At 36.8% G+C, this 19,689-nt stretch overlaps 1 protein-coding gene across 5 annotated transcripts in view; it reads right to left on the bottom strand.

The window, feature by feature from the left end:
• The window catches only part of SLC24A3 (solute carrier family 24 member 3), a 227,900-nt gene that overhangs the window by 19,270 nt on the left and 188,941 nt on the right, over positions 1-19,689 (bottom strand). For 3 of the 5 annotated variants that reach the window (XM_087930631.1, XM_026700978.2, XM_087930635.1), the window contains exons 7-15: positions 17,917-17,991; positions 13,449-13,474; positions 12,874-12,927; positions 11,327-11,472; positions 9,833-9,993; positions 8,757-9,030; positions 7,834-8,000; positions 5,781-5,895; positions 2,286-2,398 (exon numbers count right to left, since the gene is read on the bottom strand). In XM_087930631.1, coding sequence (XP_087786757.1) covers positions 2,286-2,398; positions 5,781-5,895; positions 7,834-8,000; positions 8,757-9,030; positions 9,833-9,993; positions 11,327-11,472; positions 12,874-12,927; positions 13,449-13,474; positions 17,917-17,991 — 1,131 coding nt within the window. The remainder of the gene's footprint in view (positions 1-2,285; positions 2,399-5,780; positions 5,896-7,833; positions 8,001-8,756; positions 9,031-9,832; positions 9,994-11,326; positions 11,473-12,873; positions 12,928-13,448; positions 13,475-17,916; positions 17,992-19,689) is intronic. The other 2 variants (XM_087930633.1, XM_087930634.1) reach the window with 1 other exon arrangement.

Genomic DNA, 19,689 nt, shown 5'->3' with positions numbered 1-19,689 from the left:
ATTATTGAAAAATTCAATCATGTTACAGTCATTATAGATATATAAATTTCAGTTCCTTTCATAGTTCAATTTAAGCTGTCCATTAGACATAGTTTTTGAGTTCATTTATTTTTCATTTAACAAATCATACTTATCCCTAAATAGGTCAGTTCAAATTGATGCTGTTTATTCTTTTCTAGCAATACTGCTCTCAAAGGCACATTTTTTCATTACGTTTTACATTTGCTGTATTTATTTATTACTTAACTATATTTATATAGGACTATATCAGGGATTTGGAACAGCAAAGTAATTATAGTGACCAAGATCTCATTGCACAAAAGAATTACTCGTAGCCAGAGGAACAAAGGCAAGTTAGCAAATAGGCTCAGAAGTCAAAAGCAAAACCAGTTCAAGACTTAGACAAAGGTCTGGAGATAAAAATTTAAGATTCAAGCAGAAAACGGAGGGTGCACTGACTGTTGGATAATCAGTGTTGACACATTAACACAACTAAGTTGTGTCAGTGAATAGCAGCTACTCTTAACCAAAAGTTCTTGCAGCAGCTACTATTTCATCTATATTCAGCTGATGTTTTTTCAAGCTCCCTCGGGTCTAATTGTAAATCACCTAATTACACTGGATTACTCTCAGGTTTGTCTCATCTTTACAGTGCTCTTCCTTACGTTTTGTCAGGGACCATTCTTGGGACTGCATTAGTGGGTCTGAATCCATTCATAATGCAATGGGATTATCTGATTTTTTTCCTTCTTTTCAGAAAGCTGCTATGCCAGGAAGGGCTACTTTTACATTGGGTGGCTAGTGCCAGTTCCATAGCAGCAAAACAATCAATGTTTTGACCCTATAAAGTAGTTTGCTCCCATTTGCTTCCTTTTCTATTTGACTGCTTGGATAAGCTTGGTAAACAGAATTGTTTTGTTTTGACTTCTTGGCATGCTCTTATTTTCTTCCTTGTAAATCTTCTACAATCAATTATAAATACAGGTATTGTAGAATAGCATTGGATGTGAAATTATGCTTGTGTGAATATATACTGTAAGTCTATTGAAAAAAGGGTCTTGGAACTTTGAGGCAGATTTCTAAGAGGTCTAGCAGGGTATGGAGATTGGGCATTAATGACTCATAATAGTTTGCAAACCCTTTTCTGTAACTTGTTATTATCTTAATATTTCTGCGTTGTCAATATTATTTTTATATTGGTACTTTCCAGTTTTGATTAGCAATTGAAGACTTAAAACTGATTAGCTTTATGAGGTATTTGAAGGGAATATGGTAATTTCTGCATTATTATGCTAAAAATACTATTACTTCACATGCTATAAGTACAGTCACTCTGGTTCATTTAAGGCAGTGGTTCCCAACCTTTTTTTCGCCCCGCACCCCTAAAGAAATTTCACTCGAACCTCGCACCCCCTGAAATTTAGACTTTAGGAACTACTGAATGTGTTAAATATATGGTAGGATTGAATCTTTACAGCTATGTATGTGACGGCCACTAAATAACAATACTTAACTCTAAAATGAAAACAAAGTTAATCCATTGCATAATAAATAAAAATGCCAACATATAGCCAATATCCTATTATTTACCTGGACTTTTCTCGCACCCCCTGGAATATCGTCTCGCACCCCCAGGGGAGAACCCCTGATTTAAGGTGACAGAAAAGTTTCTCATTGATTATTTTTTAAATTATCCTAATACTTTGGAGCATAACATGTAACTATTATCAACCTATATATTTCGATTTCAATGCACATCCACATCTTTCTAGATCAGACATGTCGAATCTTTTGGCTTGCCTACAGTAGTTTGCACTGAGTCTGGAGGAATTGTCTTGGGACACATATAAATAACATTCATTTATTTTGGGGGGTCTTGTGAGGTCACATTATTAGTTGGCCAATGGCCCACATCTGTGGGTTGGACACGCTTGTTCTAGAATGATGATACCATTTTATGCTTCTCATACAATTTTCCTTCCACCTCCCCTTTTAATTTTCTTATTGAAAGCAGGAAATCTAATCTGTTGAAAAGGTTTTTGGATTGGGATATAACTAATGAAACCAACAGGTAACCTTTTTAGTTACATAGAGAAGCTATATAGAGAAGCTATCAGTTTTACTTGTATCCATGCCACAGGTAGAATTCCTTGCTAACAATAAGGTAGTACCAGTCTAAATTGTTATCCACCTTAATTCTTAATTTCTTCTGAGTTCTGGTTATGTCTAGAAAGTTATCTTCCATCTTATGCATTTGCATTCATTTAGGCAAATGTAAAACTTACAACAGAGCCATAGTTTACTGCTAGAGTCTGTAGAGACCATGGAAGGCCAAGGCCAACTAGAATATCAAAGACATTGCTTCCGATGGAGTTAGAAACGGCCATGTCACCCATTCCTGCAACACAAGAAAGTAGATAAATCAGAATTACTGCAAAACAGAGCTACTGAAGCAGGTCTCTAAATCTATAGCTGGGCATTGCTTTTATTATACAGCTAAGATGTTGTAAAAGCATCTGTAAGCTTTCTTCAGAATGAAGTATAAGCAGAAGTTAAGAAATGGAGAAATTACTGCTCCAATGTTATTATGGAGATATTTAAAAAGCCTCCCTACCATTTGTCTTTTAGGGTGAATGGATGGGGGGGGCGGTGCTTGAGGCTTCCTGTTCATCCTGTTTTTGTCACTGTTTTCATTAGCATAACTTAGTATACAGCAAAAGTGGTTGCAACATATTGCTTTCAATAAAGAGTTTAAAGTGAAGTTTCACATGAAACTCCAAAGTTTATAGTACATAATGACTATAACTCTACTGCTCTTTTCTTTCTTCTCCTTTCTTCTCTGTGAGAGAGATATTATCTATTTGGTTGTTCTCAGTTTTCTATATAATGTTTTTTTTTTCTTTTTGAGTAGTTGACAACAAGATACAAATTCAGCAGAGAGAGAACAGATTTAAAGATGAAATGAGCTTAATAAAACAATGTGCCAAACTACTATAATATATTTTAATATTAATAGATATATCAAAGTGTTTAATAACACATGGTAATGATAAAATGGAAATAATAATGATATAATGTTTAGTTACTTTCACTAGAATTACATTGGTATTGAATACTAACAATAAATGCGATCATTATTGTATTCTGAGTACAATGATAACTGTATCAAAGATAATTTACATGTAAAGCCCTCCATGGCATAGCACCTGGTTACTTAAAGGGCTGCCCTTCTCCCATTGTTCTGCCTATCTGGTACATTCAGGCAGAGTAGATATGCTCCAGGTCTCCTCTTTTAAAAGTTGTCATCTTACAGGACCTATAAAGTGTGCCTTCTCTAATGCAGCCCACACCCTCTGGAATAACATCCCTCCACAGAGGCTGAGGCCCAGAAATTCCCTCCTAGGGCTCTGAAAAACCTTTAAACCTGGCTTTCATCCCAGACCTGGGATTAATGTATGTAAGAGATAAATTGTCTTACTTGTTTTAATAGTTGTTTAGTCTTGTTTTATTTTATGTTTGTTTTGATTTAGCATTATGTTTTTATAAGATACCCAGTGTCCAATGAAGTAGGAGGCTATATTAAAGCTAATAACAATGCCCTCCCTGGCTCCACCCAGTTGCCATCCATTATTGCCCCCTTCCCACTTCTCAATGTGGCTTTTGATTTGAAAAAAGCTGTTGAGTCTAAAGGATTGGAGAAGGATTAGAGAAAAGATTAATCTAATCCAGGGATGTCAAACTCCTGGCCCGTGGGCTGCATGAGTCACATGCTGGCCACGGTTTAGCAAAGGGAGGAAAAGTCCCGATATGTCACATGATGCCGCTGTGATGACATGAGTTTGACAGTCCTGATCTAGTCTATCATTTCCCTCCAAAACAGCAACTCTTCTACAGCATTTGCTGAGATGAAACTAATATTGAAAAGTTATATCTCTTCTTAACACAAAGGTAATAGTCAGCAATCAGGATTAAAAACCTGTTCTCCATAAATTATTATCATTGCCTATCGTGCAGTAGCACATTCCTTGAGATAGATGCATTCTGTGGGGAACACAACCATATGTGAAAATGAAAAGAAAATAAGCATGTTAGAAGAGAAGGTAATAAGAAATTATCTTCCCCATGCTAACATTTTCAAAATTCAGACTTCTTGAATCTTTCCCCTCTTAATTACAGCCCTTAAATGACTCTGCTAAATTTTACTATAATCCTGACTGAACACTAACTATAATTTTGATTTAACCACAATATGACACCATATATTTACAAATCTAACCCCAACAATATATCCCAATACCAATATGAAAATAACATAAATATCATTAAAACTAACTTTAATGATAACCCTGATCCCTAATTTAACCATACTCAAGACAATATGCTAATTTAAATTTAACCTTAATATAAAACATTTACCCCATTTCAAACCTACCTTTTCCCCTGACTGATATTAAACTGAAGTTTAACCTTAACACTAAAACCAAAACATTTTTATTTATCATATTCCTTTTGGCTGCCCATCTCACAAGATGTGACCCCGAGCCACTACACTCAAACCATAAAATCAGCTGAAAAAAATCAACAAATAGTATCATATTTTCATAAAATCATAAAATGCTAGAAAAGAGCATCAGATTATAATTATGTGCATTGGAGCTACCACATCAGATCACAATTCATTTGTAACCACCTGTTGATGCAATCAGGTTTTGAAGGTGGGCAGAGATGGAGCCAATCTTACTTTGGGAGGATGATGTTCCACAGAGTGTATACCACAGCAGAAAATACCCATCTCCTGGCTCCTGCTAGATGTAACTCTTTGGCAGATAGGACCTAGAACATACCTCTTCAGCCGGACCATATGGGATGAAATGTAGTGGGTCTCATGACATGTAGAGGCAGTCTCTCAAATAACTGGCCTGTGCTATGAAAGGCTCTAAAGGTCAAAACCAGCACTGGGATTAAAATTTACCTTAATTTTAACCCCAATGGCAAATCCCAATCCTTAAAAAATTGTAACACTAAGGAGTCTGATAGTCATATAGTTCCAACTCCAACATGCTTGGTTGCAATTTTCTACTCATTTTCTGTTTTTAAAGTATAGAACTACACCCTGTATGCCTAGAATTAGATCCTGCATGGAAAGATACTAATCTTGGCATGGTTGCTGCTGACATATTTGTTTTCGGCAATCATGTGGTCTACCAATATCTCTGCCATATGTTGCATCACAGGAATATTATGTCTTTAGCATAATACATGTGGTGTTGTAGAGATGAAAAAAATCTAGGGCCCTCCAATTTAGAAGTTAGGCCAATACATGTAATATTGGGATAGGTGAGCCAAAATATAAAGTGGATAAGGCTGTGATTTTCAGCAGCTATGATCAGAATCAGAATGTGTTCTGAGGGTTACAAAAAGAGAAATAAAATAAAAATAAAAATGAGGGTGGAATTTTAAAGGAAGAAGAAAAGGAAGAGGTGTGGCCCTATATTTCAAATTGTCATCCGCGTAATCCATTATAACATACTTACGGTGAAAAATCAAAGAGAGATGGGAAAGAGAAAGAAAAGGTCATGCAATTTTAGAGAAATTTCTTATCCTTCTTCATCATTATTTTTTGACTACCTATCTGAACAAAGACTACTCTTTTCCATATTATGAATATATATTCTCTATTGTAGCAATTGTTATTTCTTTACCCTGAAGCAGAATTAAAGAATGCCTTTTAAATATCTTCAAGAACTATGATATTCATATGTAACAAATTATAAATATACCTTGTCTTGCCACAATAAGGCTTGCCATGCAATCTGGTACACTGGTTCCAGCTGCCAGAAATGTGATCCCCATTATCACATCTGGAATACCCAAAGTGAAACCAATGACTGTGACCTAGAAAAATAAAATGAATTGTCAGGTTGCTTAAACAATTATCTATATCATTTGGTTTTCAATGAGGTGTTCTGTGGATGGAGACGCTTTAGATTTTCCTACTGATCACCATATGGCTACAACTAATTTCTGTCGGGGCAGTAGTCCTTATTAGAACATGGGCTGAAACAGTTATTATATCCAACTGGATTCCAAGAAGCCTATGCTGCAATTGGTTTGGGTGATATTATGGATGAAACCTAGAACAGGGAGCTTGCAAGCACTCTCAGCAATTGTTACTGAATGAACACTCTGGTCTGCTGCAGTGTACAAAAGGACCTGTAGGTACTAACATGGTAAGGCAGACTGCTAGAGTAGGGGCCCCCAACCTCTAGTCCATGGACTAGCACTGGTCTGCAGCATGCCAGCAACCAGGCCATGCAAATGAAGTCCCATTAGCGGGATGCAGGCAGCATGCAAAGCCATGTCCCTTCTGATCCATGGAAAAACCTGTCTCCATGAAACCTTTTGGTGCCCAAAAGGTTGGGGGCCACTATATTAGAGGCCAGATGGAGGAAAAACAGAATTTAAGAACCACAGCTTTAAAAACCACTTCATGGCTTGTGAAAGGAGAAGAATCTTCATAACCAAGACTAATATTATATGATGTAGTGCAAATAAGTACCGGAGGGTTTTTTTTTCCCCCTCTGCATATGGCACCCACAACCTTCTGACCTGCTAAGTTGTTTCAGGTTGTAAGTAGATGACTTGCACTCCCATTCCTTCTTCCTATAATTGTTTTAGAGAATATCAAGGTCTGTACTACTTTTAATGATTTTTTTTGCTGACAAAATATGATACATTCGGATTATCTGGATGCCATGTTTCATAGATATTCAGCAATCGGGGGTTTAATAGCTAACAATAGTTAATTTAATCAGTTTCAGCTGTGATGCTTGAATCACTGTCTCCTTAGAGGATACGCTATATAATTAGTCCCATGGATCCTTGCTCAACTTCTTTTGGGAGTAAAGATGTCTTATTTAGCGAGATAAATGCTTTCCAGAGCACAAGATGCCTCCTTGTTTAGAGGAGACGTCTTCAGATGGCCTTGAAGTACTCAGAGTTGGGCAATTTGTTAGGATTGGCTAGAGGATGTGGGTTATTACAAAAAGATTTGGCAAATGCACATAAGACAGACCGATTGTATAAATTTTCCTGTCTTGTAAGAATAGGCATAATTATTTGGGAAGGTGGAACAAATGGACTAGTTCAGAAATTTGTTTTTTCCTGAGATTTGTGGAGAAGGGAATGCCCACAAGCCTATTTTAAGATACACATCATAGTTTTCCATCTCAAAATGGCAGGAAATGTTTTTTTGCAATTACGATGAAGGACTGTTAACCAAGAAGGGGCCACAAGTACACCTGGGGCATGAGATTTGTGACTCCTGATATAATTCCACTGATTGCTTGGCAACTGTTGGGAGGACAATAATATTTCCCTCATGAGCTTCTGGTTGATTAGTGCTGAAAACGAAGGCTAGATTTTACTGTGAGAAGACAGTGCATTTACCAAATCTAAAGCTATCTCACTCAAACCCAGAGGTGGTATTCAGCAGGTTCTGACCAGTTCTGGAGAACCGGTAGCGGAAATTTTGAGTAATTTGGAGAACCAGCAAATACCACCTCTGACTGGCCCCTCCCGCATCTATTCACTGCCTCCTGAGTCCCAACTGATTGGCTGGGTCTTCTTTGGTTGCCCTGCACAGGAGAACAGAGCTGGAAATCAGGTTAGTGGGGTGGGGAGGGAATGGGATTTTGCAGTATCTTTCCCCTGGAGCGGAATGGGAATGGAGATTTTACAGTATCCTTCCCCTGCCACACCCACCAAGCCATGCCCACAGAACTAGTAGTAAAAAAAAATTGAATCCCACCACTGCTCAAGCCTAATACATACCATCCAGACCATTATATAGGAAAAGGCTGCAATCCAGAGTGTAGATGAAGCAAAAGTGACCAAGAACCACTTCTCCCAGTAGGGTTTGCTACAGTTGGGCACCGTGAAGTATAAGAGCAAAGATAGAGGCCAGGTGAAGAGCCACTTGATAATTTCTATTATGCCAGCTATAAAAATAAATCAATGCATTTTATAGGATCCAAAGAAATTTACTTGCACTTCTTATGCCACACTTTTTATAAATAATCAAAGCTATGCTAAAAACAGCAGTGGAGAATATGGTTAGTCAAAATATAGAAATCTGAGTAATTTAGGTCAGCAAACTTTCATATATTTCAACATTTTTGAAATTTCTTCTAGAGTCCATAGACCTGTGACATTATTCATTGGAAGGGGAACACATACATCTAATATAGAACAATGTTAGAGGATTTTATAAGATTTTCCCCTAAAAGATGAGAAGGCAATTTGGTGCTAGACAAAATTTTTAGAACCACGAGGTCCACAATCCCATTCTTGCTGGGGTTGGTGGAAAATGAAGTCTAAAACATCTGGGGGAACACCAGGCTGCCTATCTTAACCCAAAAGGGAAAAAAGTAAATTAAGCTGTCAAATCCTACAAAGCCCTGAATATAGAAAAGAATATCTGGCATTTATTATTCCCCTTTTCCTACAAGGCATCAAAAGAATACAATTATTTAAGGCCAGTAAATTAATTTGAATTAATTTTATCTGCATGGGAAAAGAATTGAAGAGAAAGTTTATGAAGGTACATTACTTGTTATACTCTGTTGTTCTAATACCATAAAACACAATAAAGTAAATATCTCCAAATTAGATATTTCAGCTTTAAGGAATGATGAAAGAAAGGATTTGAAATGTTAAGGAAAGATACAGTAGGTAGAAATACAGGAATTTCTTACATGGTGGATCAAAAGGAGTATAAGGGCCATGGTCATCATCTTCCTCCTCCTCCTCCTCATCATCATCATTCTCATTGTTTTCATTGTCATCATTTTCATTCTCTGTTTCATTGCCACCCTCCGCAGCCTCTTCATCTCTTCTGGTTCCATTTGTGCTTCCTTTAGCAGAGTTGCTGAGCCCTGATCCATTCTCCATGGTATGTTTGAAAGGGACCTTGATGGCTATCTCTGATTCTCCATTGGTATACACCCGGCTATTGATTAATCTTTGTCTCTGGAAGAAAACAAAACTAAAGTGAAATCTGCAGGAATTTTTAAAACATAAATAAAACAAATGAAAAGAAAAAGAGATGTGCAAAACCAAATGACCAAATTATTTGTTCAGAAATATTTGGCTGATGCCAGTAATGTTGAATCAGGACATTGTGCTTTTAAAGCATATGTAACTTTTATTGATGCCTTAAGCCTTGTATACTCATTCCTTGAGATGCATATAAAATGCTGAATTCAATAGCACTTGAATAGACAGAGAATGTTTTATTTTTAAATACTTATTAATCTTTTAGCTTTAAATATGTTTGCAAATAACCAGATATTCAGTGCAGACTGACTTTTGAGGAACCTGAACTTTTATCAGAGCTCCAAAGTCTAATGATGCCATCCCAATGACAAAGATTCCGGAAGAGTATGGGAGAAGTCAGATTATTACATGCCATATCAAATTCTAGTTTGCCAGGAATTTACAGCCTGCTGATCCAAACACTCCTTTTTGTGTCCTGTTATAACTGAGTGCAGCAAGCAGACTCAAAATATAGTGCTTTTACTTGTTTTATGAACAACAAATTCCGGTTAGTATAACGTTACCAAGTTACAAATGAAGACTTCTGGGTTAAATAGACATCTCCACAAGCAAGAGAAATTTAGGATTGAGCAGCAGATAACATTCTTTTACTGCTTTCTTCCTGCTAAGATAATACTTTCTGAGCAAGATGAAAGGAAGCAAAAGCAACATACAGTTAATAGTTGGAGTAAGAGAAAAGGTGAGTTATAACATTTGAATAAAACCTAGTAAATACCTCATTGATCAACATGCGACTGGCCATGGAGAGCCGGGTCCTGGGAGGAAAGTGACTTGTGATCATAATCCGGAGTCCAGCCTCTGAAAAGGATAGCTGGTGTGGATATGCAGAGAGCAACTCATCCACCATGATCACAGAGGCTTTGCGGTGGAAATTTCCTAAAAAAATAATTAACAAAATCGGAAGGAAAATGTCTTTTGCAGCATCAATTTTTCTTATCTGAAATTTCTATAATTTATGGTATTTTTTGACAATTCCATTTAACATTTTAGTAGCATCTCCCTAATTTTTAGAAACATACAATAATTAATTCTGAAAAATCTAGATATATTAAATCCATTCACCACTTTCTTTTGCCTCTATTATCATATTTTTCTATCTGCTCATATTGGCCAAATATATTTTTGATAAGCACTACAACATTTAGATCAGAGGTCTCCAAACTTGGCAACTTTAAGACTTGTGGACTTCAACTCCCAGAATTCCTCAACCAGCTGAAGTCCACAAGTCTCAAAGTTGCCAAGAATGGCGATGTCTGATCTAGATATTTATATATAATTTATAACAGAAAAATAAATTGTAGATAACTTTAAAATGATAATTTATGGATATATACCAGAAGTATATGGATACTTAATTTTTATAAATTACAGATTTTTACCAGTGAGAATGGACTAATTTTGCCTCTTCGCTTTATTTATTTAAGACCTTCCTATCTCATTCTTCAGCTAAACCTGAAAGAACATCTAAAGTAATGATTAAAGGAATGCTTAATGACAACAGAAAAACAGTTTACTTATTGTATAAAAATTAAATATATAAAAGCTGAACATCTAAAAATGAATACAGGATAGAATAGAAATGAACTATTTCCAAATTGTATTCAATGTGACTTAATTTACAGTGAGATAGTGATACAAATCAGTGCCAGAATATGAATAATCTAAAATAGTTTATAAAAGGAAATTCAGTTTGTTCAACTAGCACTAGATCTTTATACAGTTAATAGAAAAAAAAATATACCACATGAGGCTAGTAAAATATTTTAAAATCTGCTGAGAAAAAATGACTCTACTGCACTCATAAAACCTTCCTTCCTTCCTTCCTTCCTTCCTTCCTTCCTTCCTTCCTTCCTTCCTTCCTTCCTTCCTTCCTTCCTTCCTTTCATCCATCCATCCATCCATCCATCCATCCATCCTCTGCTTAGAATTCTCATTGAAATTGATTTATATCACAATTATGTTCAGTGGAGTGGGTAGAAAAGAGTCTAACTTTATCTCAATCACTTGTGCCCAATGGTTGCTATGTGCAGCAAATAATAGCTTTGGAGTTGGGACTTGTAAATGAGGGTCCATATTATTGCTATTGATTGGGAAATAAAATGGGAAATCCCACAGATGAGATTCAATTGGATCAAAAATAATGCCTAGATGGCCCCAAGTTTCTAGCTTATTAAATATTAGAGTTCTACAAGTAAGTAGGTTGACTTACTGGAACAGTTACCTTTCTTTAGTAATACCACTGTAGCATCACAATTGCTGTTGTCATCCATCTCTGTATTATTTGCTAATCCGTTCACCATATTTGTTACATTCTTTGTCCTCCGTTCAAACATATGCTGAAGATTGGCATTAAATCTACACAAAGAGGAAAGAATTAAGAATTATTTTAGGCACTGTCAAGATGCTATATGACCCCTGGTCTCATTTCAGATTCCTGACTGAATGTGGTGGGGGAAACAGCAGTGCAGCTACTTTTGAATTATTCCTTGGGATGGCCCAGACAACTTTCATTTGGAATCCTGCAACCTTCCTATTGGGGTACCTTCATGAGGCCCAGTATTTGATGTTTTGCCCAATTTCATGCTGAAAGGAATCAGTTTGGCTCCAGCTGGCCCTTTAACTTGTCCATCATTTTAAGTAGTTTGTTTTGTGATATGAGGATGTCTCATGGTGAAGTTCCCCATAATTTCACTTGTCCTGCCAATTGAATCAAATTTTAACCTAGTTCAGAAGTTACTGCTTTGTTCACATTTTTATTTCCTTTTGATATTAAGGGTCTGATTATGCAGAACCTTGACACTATTCTCTCCTAGTTTTGGCATGGTTTGTGATTATCTTGGGAGTCAGAGTTCTACTCACAGATAGGTAAATCCTGCTTATAAATTTACAGTTTATGTTGAAAATGAGCAAAAATATTTTTTGTAAAGTAAAAATAATACATATGATAAAACCCGTAGGAACAATTTTCTATGACTTATATTAATTAACATTCACTGATCTCAGAACAGTTAAGCCAAGTCAGACCTGCTTAATACTTGGACAGGAGCTACCAATAAATGCAGGGCTATAAATTAGACTTGGCTGTAAAGGAGACAAAAGCAAATGGCTTCTATACAGTTGCCAAGATAACTTCACGGACACGTCTAAGTAGTCATCAAGAGCAGAATTCAGCTTGCAGAAATCTTGGCCTTTGCTTTATTTGATGTACACGGATGGAAAATAGAGCCCTATCTATTTACTTACTTATTTCCCATATTTCTATACTATATTTACATATCGAGCTCTTTTGTTTCCTTCAATAATCTTCTGTTTGTCTATTCTACAAAACATTCTATGTAACAACTTTTCCCCCCTAGCTGTGGGCTAATAATGAGACAGGCTGCAATATGGATAGATTTGCCATATCTGGATTGCAGAAGGTCAGATGACCACAAGGTTGAAACAAATAAGACACAGAAAATGCTAAATCTTTTTTGCTGCCTTGCAGGTGACCAGTTTTTTCTCATATTTTACTAATACGACAGTAGGATGAGCAATGACAGAAAGTGGAGAAGCCAGGAAAAAAAAAACCCTCCAAGGTGTCTCTGCTAATTAAAATGGGAAGATATAACTGCCAAAATATACAAAAACTGCACTATATTGAGGAGAAGCTTTCAAGCAGATGCAAAAGGACATTGTAGAAGCTGTATGTAACCCAAATTTTTCTAAGATAAAATAACATGGAATAATAAATAGGTTGGGACCTATTATACTTACTTCATGATAAGAATGTAGATGAAGTACATCAGCACTAGGATTAAAGACTCCCACCTGTGATCAGCCAAGGAGGAAAAAAGAGAAAAACAATAAGCAGCACGATTCCATGACTACGATTGCCTTCTCTTCTGAAATTCAGGCCAACGACACAAGGAAGGGTGATTGATGACAAGTGTTGAGCATAGAGGGCAAGATACCTTCTAATAATAATATTGCTTATGGAGAGTGAGATGCCACCTGATGGTACAAGGAGAAATCTGGGGTATCAAAAATGAAGCATAGCTCATCATAACCATTCACTAAAAACTGGAGTACAATTCCTTATTACCAAACTTCTCTTTATAAATGTGAACTTGCCATTACATTTAAGGTTGGTTGAGAGAATTTATTTGATCCTGATGGCTGATCCAAAAGTCCTGGGAAAGACTTTTTCACTTTTAATTTTAAAAAAGATTTAGACAAATCATTGTATTGTTTAGTTTTTCTACGGGATGGAAATTGGTCCCTGAGCTGCTTAGCAGAACACTGGCTTTCCTTACTTTTCTTAATTGGCAAATGACAACCGTGCTACTTACCAAGCAACTTTTTCATCATAAATAAACTGAGGAAAAAAATGGAAAAATAAGTATTACTGTGTAGAACTGCTAATTAAATATCTACTGCTTTTTTAAAAAAAGAATATCATATTTCAGCATTTTATGCTGGCTCTGTAACCCGAATTCTTCTACACATTTCATTCTTTCAGACTATTTAAGCATTTGTAATGTAGAACATACATTACATGATTTTTTTGTTTTAAATTAACATGTGAATTAGAGCAGAAAGACAGAGTTTAGATAAATCCATTATATTTATAAATACCATTTCAGAGTTCAAGTTTCCAATTTAACTATCCAAAAGCAATTTATTTAATTTTAAATAAAATGTATATATTAGATCATATAGAGAAGCAAATAAGCGTGATATAAAATTTTGTTAAGTAGTTGTACATGCAACACATGTGACTCTCCACTTTGCACTGTGATCTTCATGTGAAGAACTCAGCTGGACAAATAGCTAGTCATAGGGCATCTTTCGGAATAGTGCCATTATTTTCATATTTTGTAAATACGTAAAATTGGAATAGTATGTCATATACCCACCTTTCTCTTGATGTCACTTTATAGACACACAAAACCATTCTGAATGTGGGAAAACTTCCTAAGATTGAAACCTTCCGTCTCCATATTAAAATCACAGTCCCTGATTCTAGCAGTTCCTTCAGCAATCAACACTTAGCTCTATTCCTCTTGTGGGAAGTAGACCAGAAAGGAGCTTTCCTCTACATGACCACCAGGGGGCACTCACATTCTGTGCTTCTACTTCACTTCTGTTCTTTTTCTTTTCAGATGTGCCTATAATGATGCTAGCAAATTAAAAAGTGCCTGGAAATGAATATTTGGGAGTACTATTTGCATGTTTACATTTCTAGCTTTCTACTTCATTTATAGTTAGCTGGTTAAAAATATACATTATCTGTTTGTTCTTTACTTATCACCTGTAACTACAGGCCTCATTATGAAGTAACATACAGGAGGGGAAACATATTCATGCAATAATAAAATATCATAGCAGAGGTAGACAGCAAAAATTGATTTCTGATTTCACAACCTTCCTTTTTTTGCCACCTGAATTTGGCTAAAGATTCCTAGAATATTATATGACAATGGAAAAAAAGAAAATGCTTCTGTACAGTCCCTAACCAGAGTGTGGTGCTCCTAACTAGAAAATGAACTAATGTCCAGATCTCCATTGTACTAGGTGGCTGCAATGGTTTCTTTTGCCACTTCCACTCCCTGGGCCATGCATGCTTTCCTGATCCTGCTTTGGCTTTGCTTGAGCAAAGCCTAATTCTGCTACGGAATTATTTTGCATGAGCCCAAAGAAGGCACAACTCCTTAAGGTGTCAAGGGCTTAAAGTGAATGTGTCTGTTAAAGCAGACTCCCTTGTTTTTTTCCAGGCTTGGCAAGAGGCTGGAGAAAAAAGGGGGAAAGGGACTGTTTTAATGAACAGTAGCGCAGCATTATGCTTATTTGAGGCTTCCAAGCACTTCTTCCACATTACTTGTGCACAGCTCTCCCTATCAAAATTTCCATATGAGATATGGAATAAAGAAAACAAAGCAGAGAAAGTATTGAGGACACAGCAGCAAACAACTTAAGGAAGGAGAATAAAGTAATCCCACTGAGTGGTTAGAGACACCACCTCCTGTACTTGAAATATTACAGTCATGATTCATATAATTTATTCTTAACTATCAGCATCATGCAGAGTATTAGCACCTTCAAAATGCAACCAATCACTTTCTCACTATACAAATAACAGCTATATAAATATTCAATGTAAGTAGTATTGAACCTGCATATTGATCTTCCATGTCAATTGGATGGGAATTTCAGTCACTAAGCAATGCAGTCAATAAAGTGTAACTGCTTTGTGCTGGAAATCCATGCAGTCCCAGTTGTCATCATTGAGTTAATGTCCCAGTTGTTAGGCATGGCAGCTTTCTGCCGGCTTCCCACAATCAAGGAAATTCTAAGCTCCAAGCCCTACAGGATAGGGAGGGACCAAGGGGATGCTTGGGGAGGCATGGGAGGAGATTTGTGAGGGTGTCAGAACCTCTTGGATTTTCAGTCCCAGAATCAAGAAGCTTCTGAAAATTCTCTACCCTGGGAGTGAAAATTTAAAAATTCTGCTTGGATTTTGGCACAGGGCATCTTCAATCAGTCTTTAGACCCTGGGAGCTGGCTGAAAACATCCCATGCCAAAATCCTAATTGGATTTCAAGATGAAGCTTTGTCATCCAGTCCTCAGAGATGAATGGGAGGCCTCTCAACTCTGGGCTCTGGCTGAAAATACCCCGTGCCAAAATCATGCTTGGAGGCAACATATCTCACCTTCCCTTCTGGCTTCCCCATTGATTTTCTAGAGAAGCCAGCAGGGAAGATTACAAATGGCATTCACATGATCACAGGGCATTTGGCAACCGGTTGTAAGTGCAGATGAGCTGCCAAGTGCTCAGGTCACATGTCCACAGGCGGACTGCACTTTCTATAACTTCAGGGACCAGTTGTAAGTCCCTTCATTCAGCACTGTTATAACTTTGAAGGATTGCTGAAGGAATGGTCAGAGGTCAAGGACTACCTGTCCAATATCAGAAAGGAAATGATTTCTTGAATAAATTGCCACCCCATACCAAATATACTACAAACAACAATACAAACATACTTCTCAAAATGGAACGTTATTATTTAAATCTAAAACTAATACATTACAATTTTTAAAAGAGAGACATAAAGCCTTTTGGTCTATATAATGTAATACTTTAAACTGGTTAACAAAGCAGAATAAAACTATAATATTCCTACAGAAACTCCTGGAAGAGATAGGTACTATATAATATGTAATGTCTGGCAGATTGTACTATCCCCTTTTCCTTGCAAAAATGCTACCCACTGGTAGATGGGGATTGGTATCTTGTTAGAGGAGAATCATTTTACTTTCAGAATTCCAATTTCTGAATAAGGGTAAGTAATGATCCCTATATTTAATACACAACCATTATTCAATTACATTATGTGCCAGATTAACTTTTTCACCTGCCCCACAAACTTTTGCACTAGGTTTCTTGGAATCTCAAGATATTATTAAGAACATCCCAGGTCAGATAATAAACGATACAGAATCATGCAATATAAAATAATCTCTTTTACTTTTACAATATTCTGTGAAAGAATATGACTTTCAGGCAGTTGCCTGTAGGTTCTTAACCCAGCTGAAATCATGAGAATATGCTAGCTGTACCAGGTAGTGCTACTCACTATAGTAACAATATGTTGAATTTATTTACATAAAAGACTCATGTAGATATGGCTTGCAAAAATCATGACTGCCACTAAATAGCAACAAAGAGATAAATAGACACCTAGCATTAATCCAGATTTTGGCAGCCCAGAATTGTAGCCCTACTTGATAGTACAAAAGTACAATAATGTTCTTAGGCTACCATTTTAGAGCCATTGTTGTAGAACATACTAATGACTAAGGTCATGCACAAGTATGATTTCTGTCTTCATAAATTCAAGCTGATACCCTGAGACATACAGTATATCTGAAAAGATATCTCAGGTCTTCCTTCGCCTTTCAGACCTCCATAAAACTGAGTTAATCCAAAGGGTCTGTTGGTGTCACCCAATGTATTTATTTTCATGACATTTATAATTTTAGTTCCTATTGTAGACATTTTATTTAAATGCTCGTTTTTCTTGTAATTACTGTAAATTGCTGAAAGACTGACAATTGCAGCTGGCATGAATAGGGTAAATAAAATACAACAGGAAATAAACATCTAAAGATGGAAAGGAAGGGATAACAGCTATCTCTTCTGTAAATAGCACAAAATAATGTATTGGCAGTTCACAAAACAAATTTTATGTCAATGTTCAATTATTAAGACATATTTTCTGAACGACAACGTAGGTTTTAAGATTTCAGAATGTATACTATTTGCTTTACATACTAACATTTGGTATGTTCAATACAGCTGTGGCTATCTAAAACTGAAGACTCACATTCTAAAGTTTTGAAACAAGCATTTTCAGATCACAATGGACAAAATCTAAACAGTTTTAATCTAAATCACCAAAGGATAAAGTCGAAATTGTTAAGGAGTGTGACTTGCATTCAATTAAATGGAATGTCCAGAAGAGCAAAACTATCAATATATACTGGTAAAAACATCTATCATTACAAAAACCTTACAAAATAGGAAAATCAACACACTTTTGTTTGTTAAGGGCAGTCAGAGACTGAGTTCATATCACATTCTTATCCAAATTAACCATGGCTTATTCAATTGTGGATTTGTATAATACATCTAATCGTAAATTAGCTATGCAAACTGGGCATATACACAAATGCAAACCAAAATTTTATTGGTTAGGTCAGTATGACATGTGTACATACACAACCAAAAATCTTTAATTAGGAGAATAACCACTTACCAAAATAAGTGCAGCAACCGAGCAGGTATAATACACTGAATCTCTCAAGAGGCTCCAAGAAGACAGTGCAACTATCTGAGAAAAAAAGCAAAAAGCAAATGAATTGGTGAGAATAAACTTTGCATCAAAAACAAATAGCAAGAAAGGGGTTTTAGAATAATTTGGAAGTTTGGGTGCTGTTTCCCTTATACAATTATTCACTATGAGAGATCTGAAAAGGTTGCCATTTTGAAATCCAAGTTTACTTCAAAGAAAAATACCTAGCTCTACACAACAAGAGATTAGGTCTCTGTTCTGATTTGTGATTTAGCTTTGAGTTCAAAGGGAATCAGGGCATTTTAGGCCAGATTTTTACTTTTCTGAAGCAAGTTCTGTCCGGCTCTGTCTTAATTCAAAGCCTCCTCCAACGCTGTGCACCCCAATTTTCAATTCCAGAGCACTGCTCCACTGCAAATGATGGCTGTGCAACATACTCTCTCTCTCTCTCTTACATACACATACAAACATGGCAGGGATTGATGTTGGTTGTATAAAATATTGATGGAAAGGATACTGGTTTCCTAAATGATAGCCCGCTCTGAAATTTAATTAGACAATGAGTGAGCTTTGGGATGGGTAGCAAGCTAATAGGCAAATGGGGAACTGACAAGGCAGCCCAGCAGTCAGCTAGAGCAGGGGTCACCAACCTTTTGGACCTCAGGGACCACCAAACTCATAATTTTAAATCCCAGGGCTCACTAACTGGTTATGTGGGCATGGCCTAATTTGTGGGTGTGGCTTGGTGGTCATGTGACTGGCTGGGCATGGTTTGTATGTAAATATTATAAATATTTATATAAATATTGAATCTTTTATAAAAAAAGAGCAACTTTTACTCAAAATCAGGCAAAGCAGGCAGGCAGATTGAGTTGCTCACAGAATCACAGATTCATTCAGAGATCTATCTATTGCCATTGGCTAGCTCAGTCTGTCACATAAAATTTGCCTGCAAGCAAACTCACAAAATTAACTCACAACACACCATGTATGTAAATATTGATTTTTTTATAATAAAAAGAGCAACTTTTACCCAAAATCAGGCAAAGCAGGCAGGCAGATTGAGTTGCTCACAGAATCGTTCAGTGATCTATCTGCCATCGGCTAGCTCAGTCTGTCACATAAAATTTGCTTGCCCTGAGTCTGCACTGAATAATAGAACCTTCAGTCCTAAGGGAGGTTCGGCTGTGCTTAAAAGCAGAGCCAAAGCTCTAAAGACTAGCTAGAAAGCAAGAAATCCAACAATTTCCTGCTTCCTAGCTAATCTAAATCTCCTGGCACAGCAGAACAGATGATGGTCGGAAAAAGGAAAAATAGCAACTTGGCAGACAAGTTTGCCGGGTAAGGAGTGAGTGGGCAGGGAGGGTTCCCACGGGCCATGTGGGCTGCGCAGCCTTGTGTTTCTGCGCAGCCTGGATTAATTGCTTTGGGGGTGAGATTTCTCTGCGGCCCACCAAAATTTTCTCACGGCCCACCAGTAGGGCGTGGCCCACCAGTTGATAACTGCTGAGCTAGAGCAAGGGTCTCCAACCTCCAAAACTGGCTGAGGAATTCTGGGAGTTGAAGTCCACAAGTCTTAAAGTTGCCAAGGTTGGAGTTCCCCTGAGTTAGAGGGACTGGGGAGAAGCAGATCTCTGTACATTGTATCTGGGAATGCTCGCAAACCTGCATAATGAGATGTCCATGACAGATCTTGCTGACTGAGGCTAGTTTGTCAGTTTGGCTTCGGAGATACTA

Source organism: Pseudonaja textilis, chromosome 3 (genome assembly GCF_049901715.1).
Source record: "Pseudonaja textilis isolate UNSWEBS1 chromosome 3, rPseTex1.2, whole genome shotgun sequence".
In the NCBI taxonomy this organism is placed as follows: domain Eukaryota; kingdom Metazoa; phylum Chordata; class Lepidosauria; order Squamata; family Elapidae; genus Pseudonaja; species Pseudonaja textilis.
Note: the sequence above shows the minus strand (reverse complement) of the source record. Positions and strands in the feature narration are given on the sequence as shown.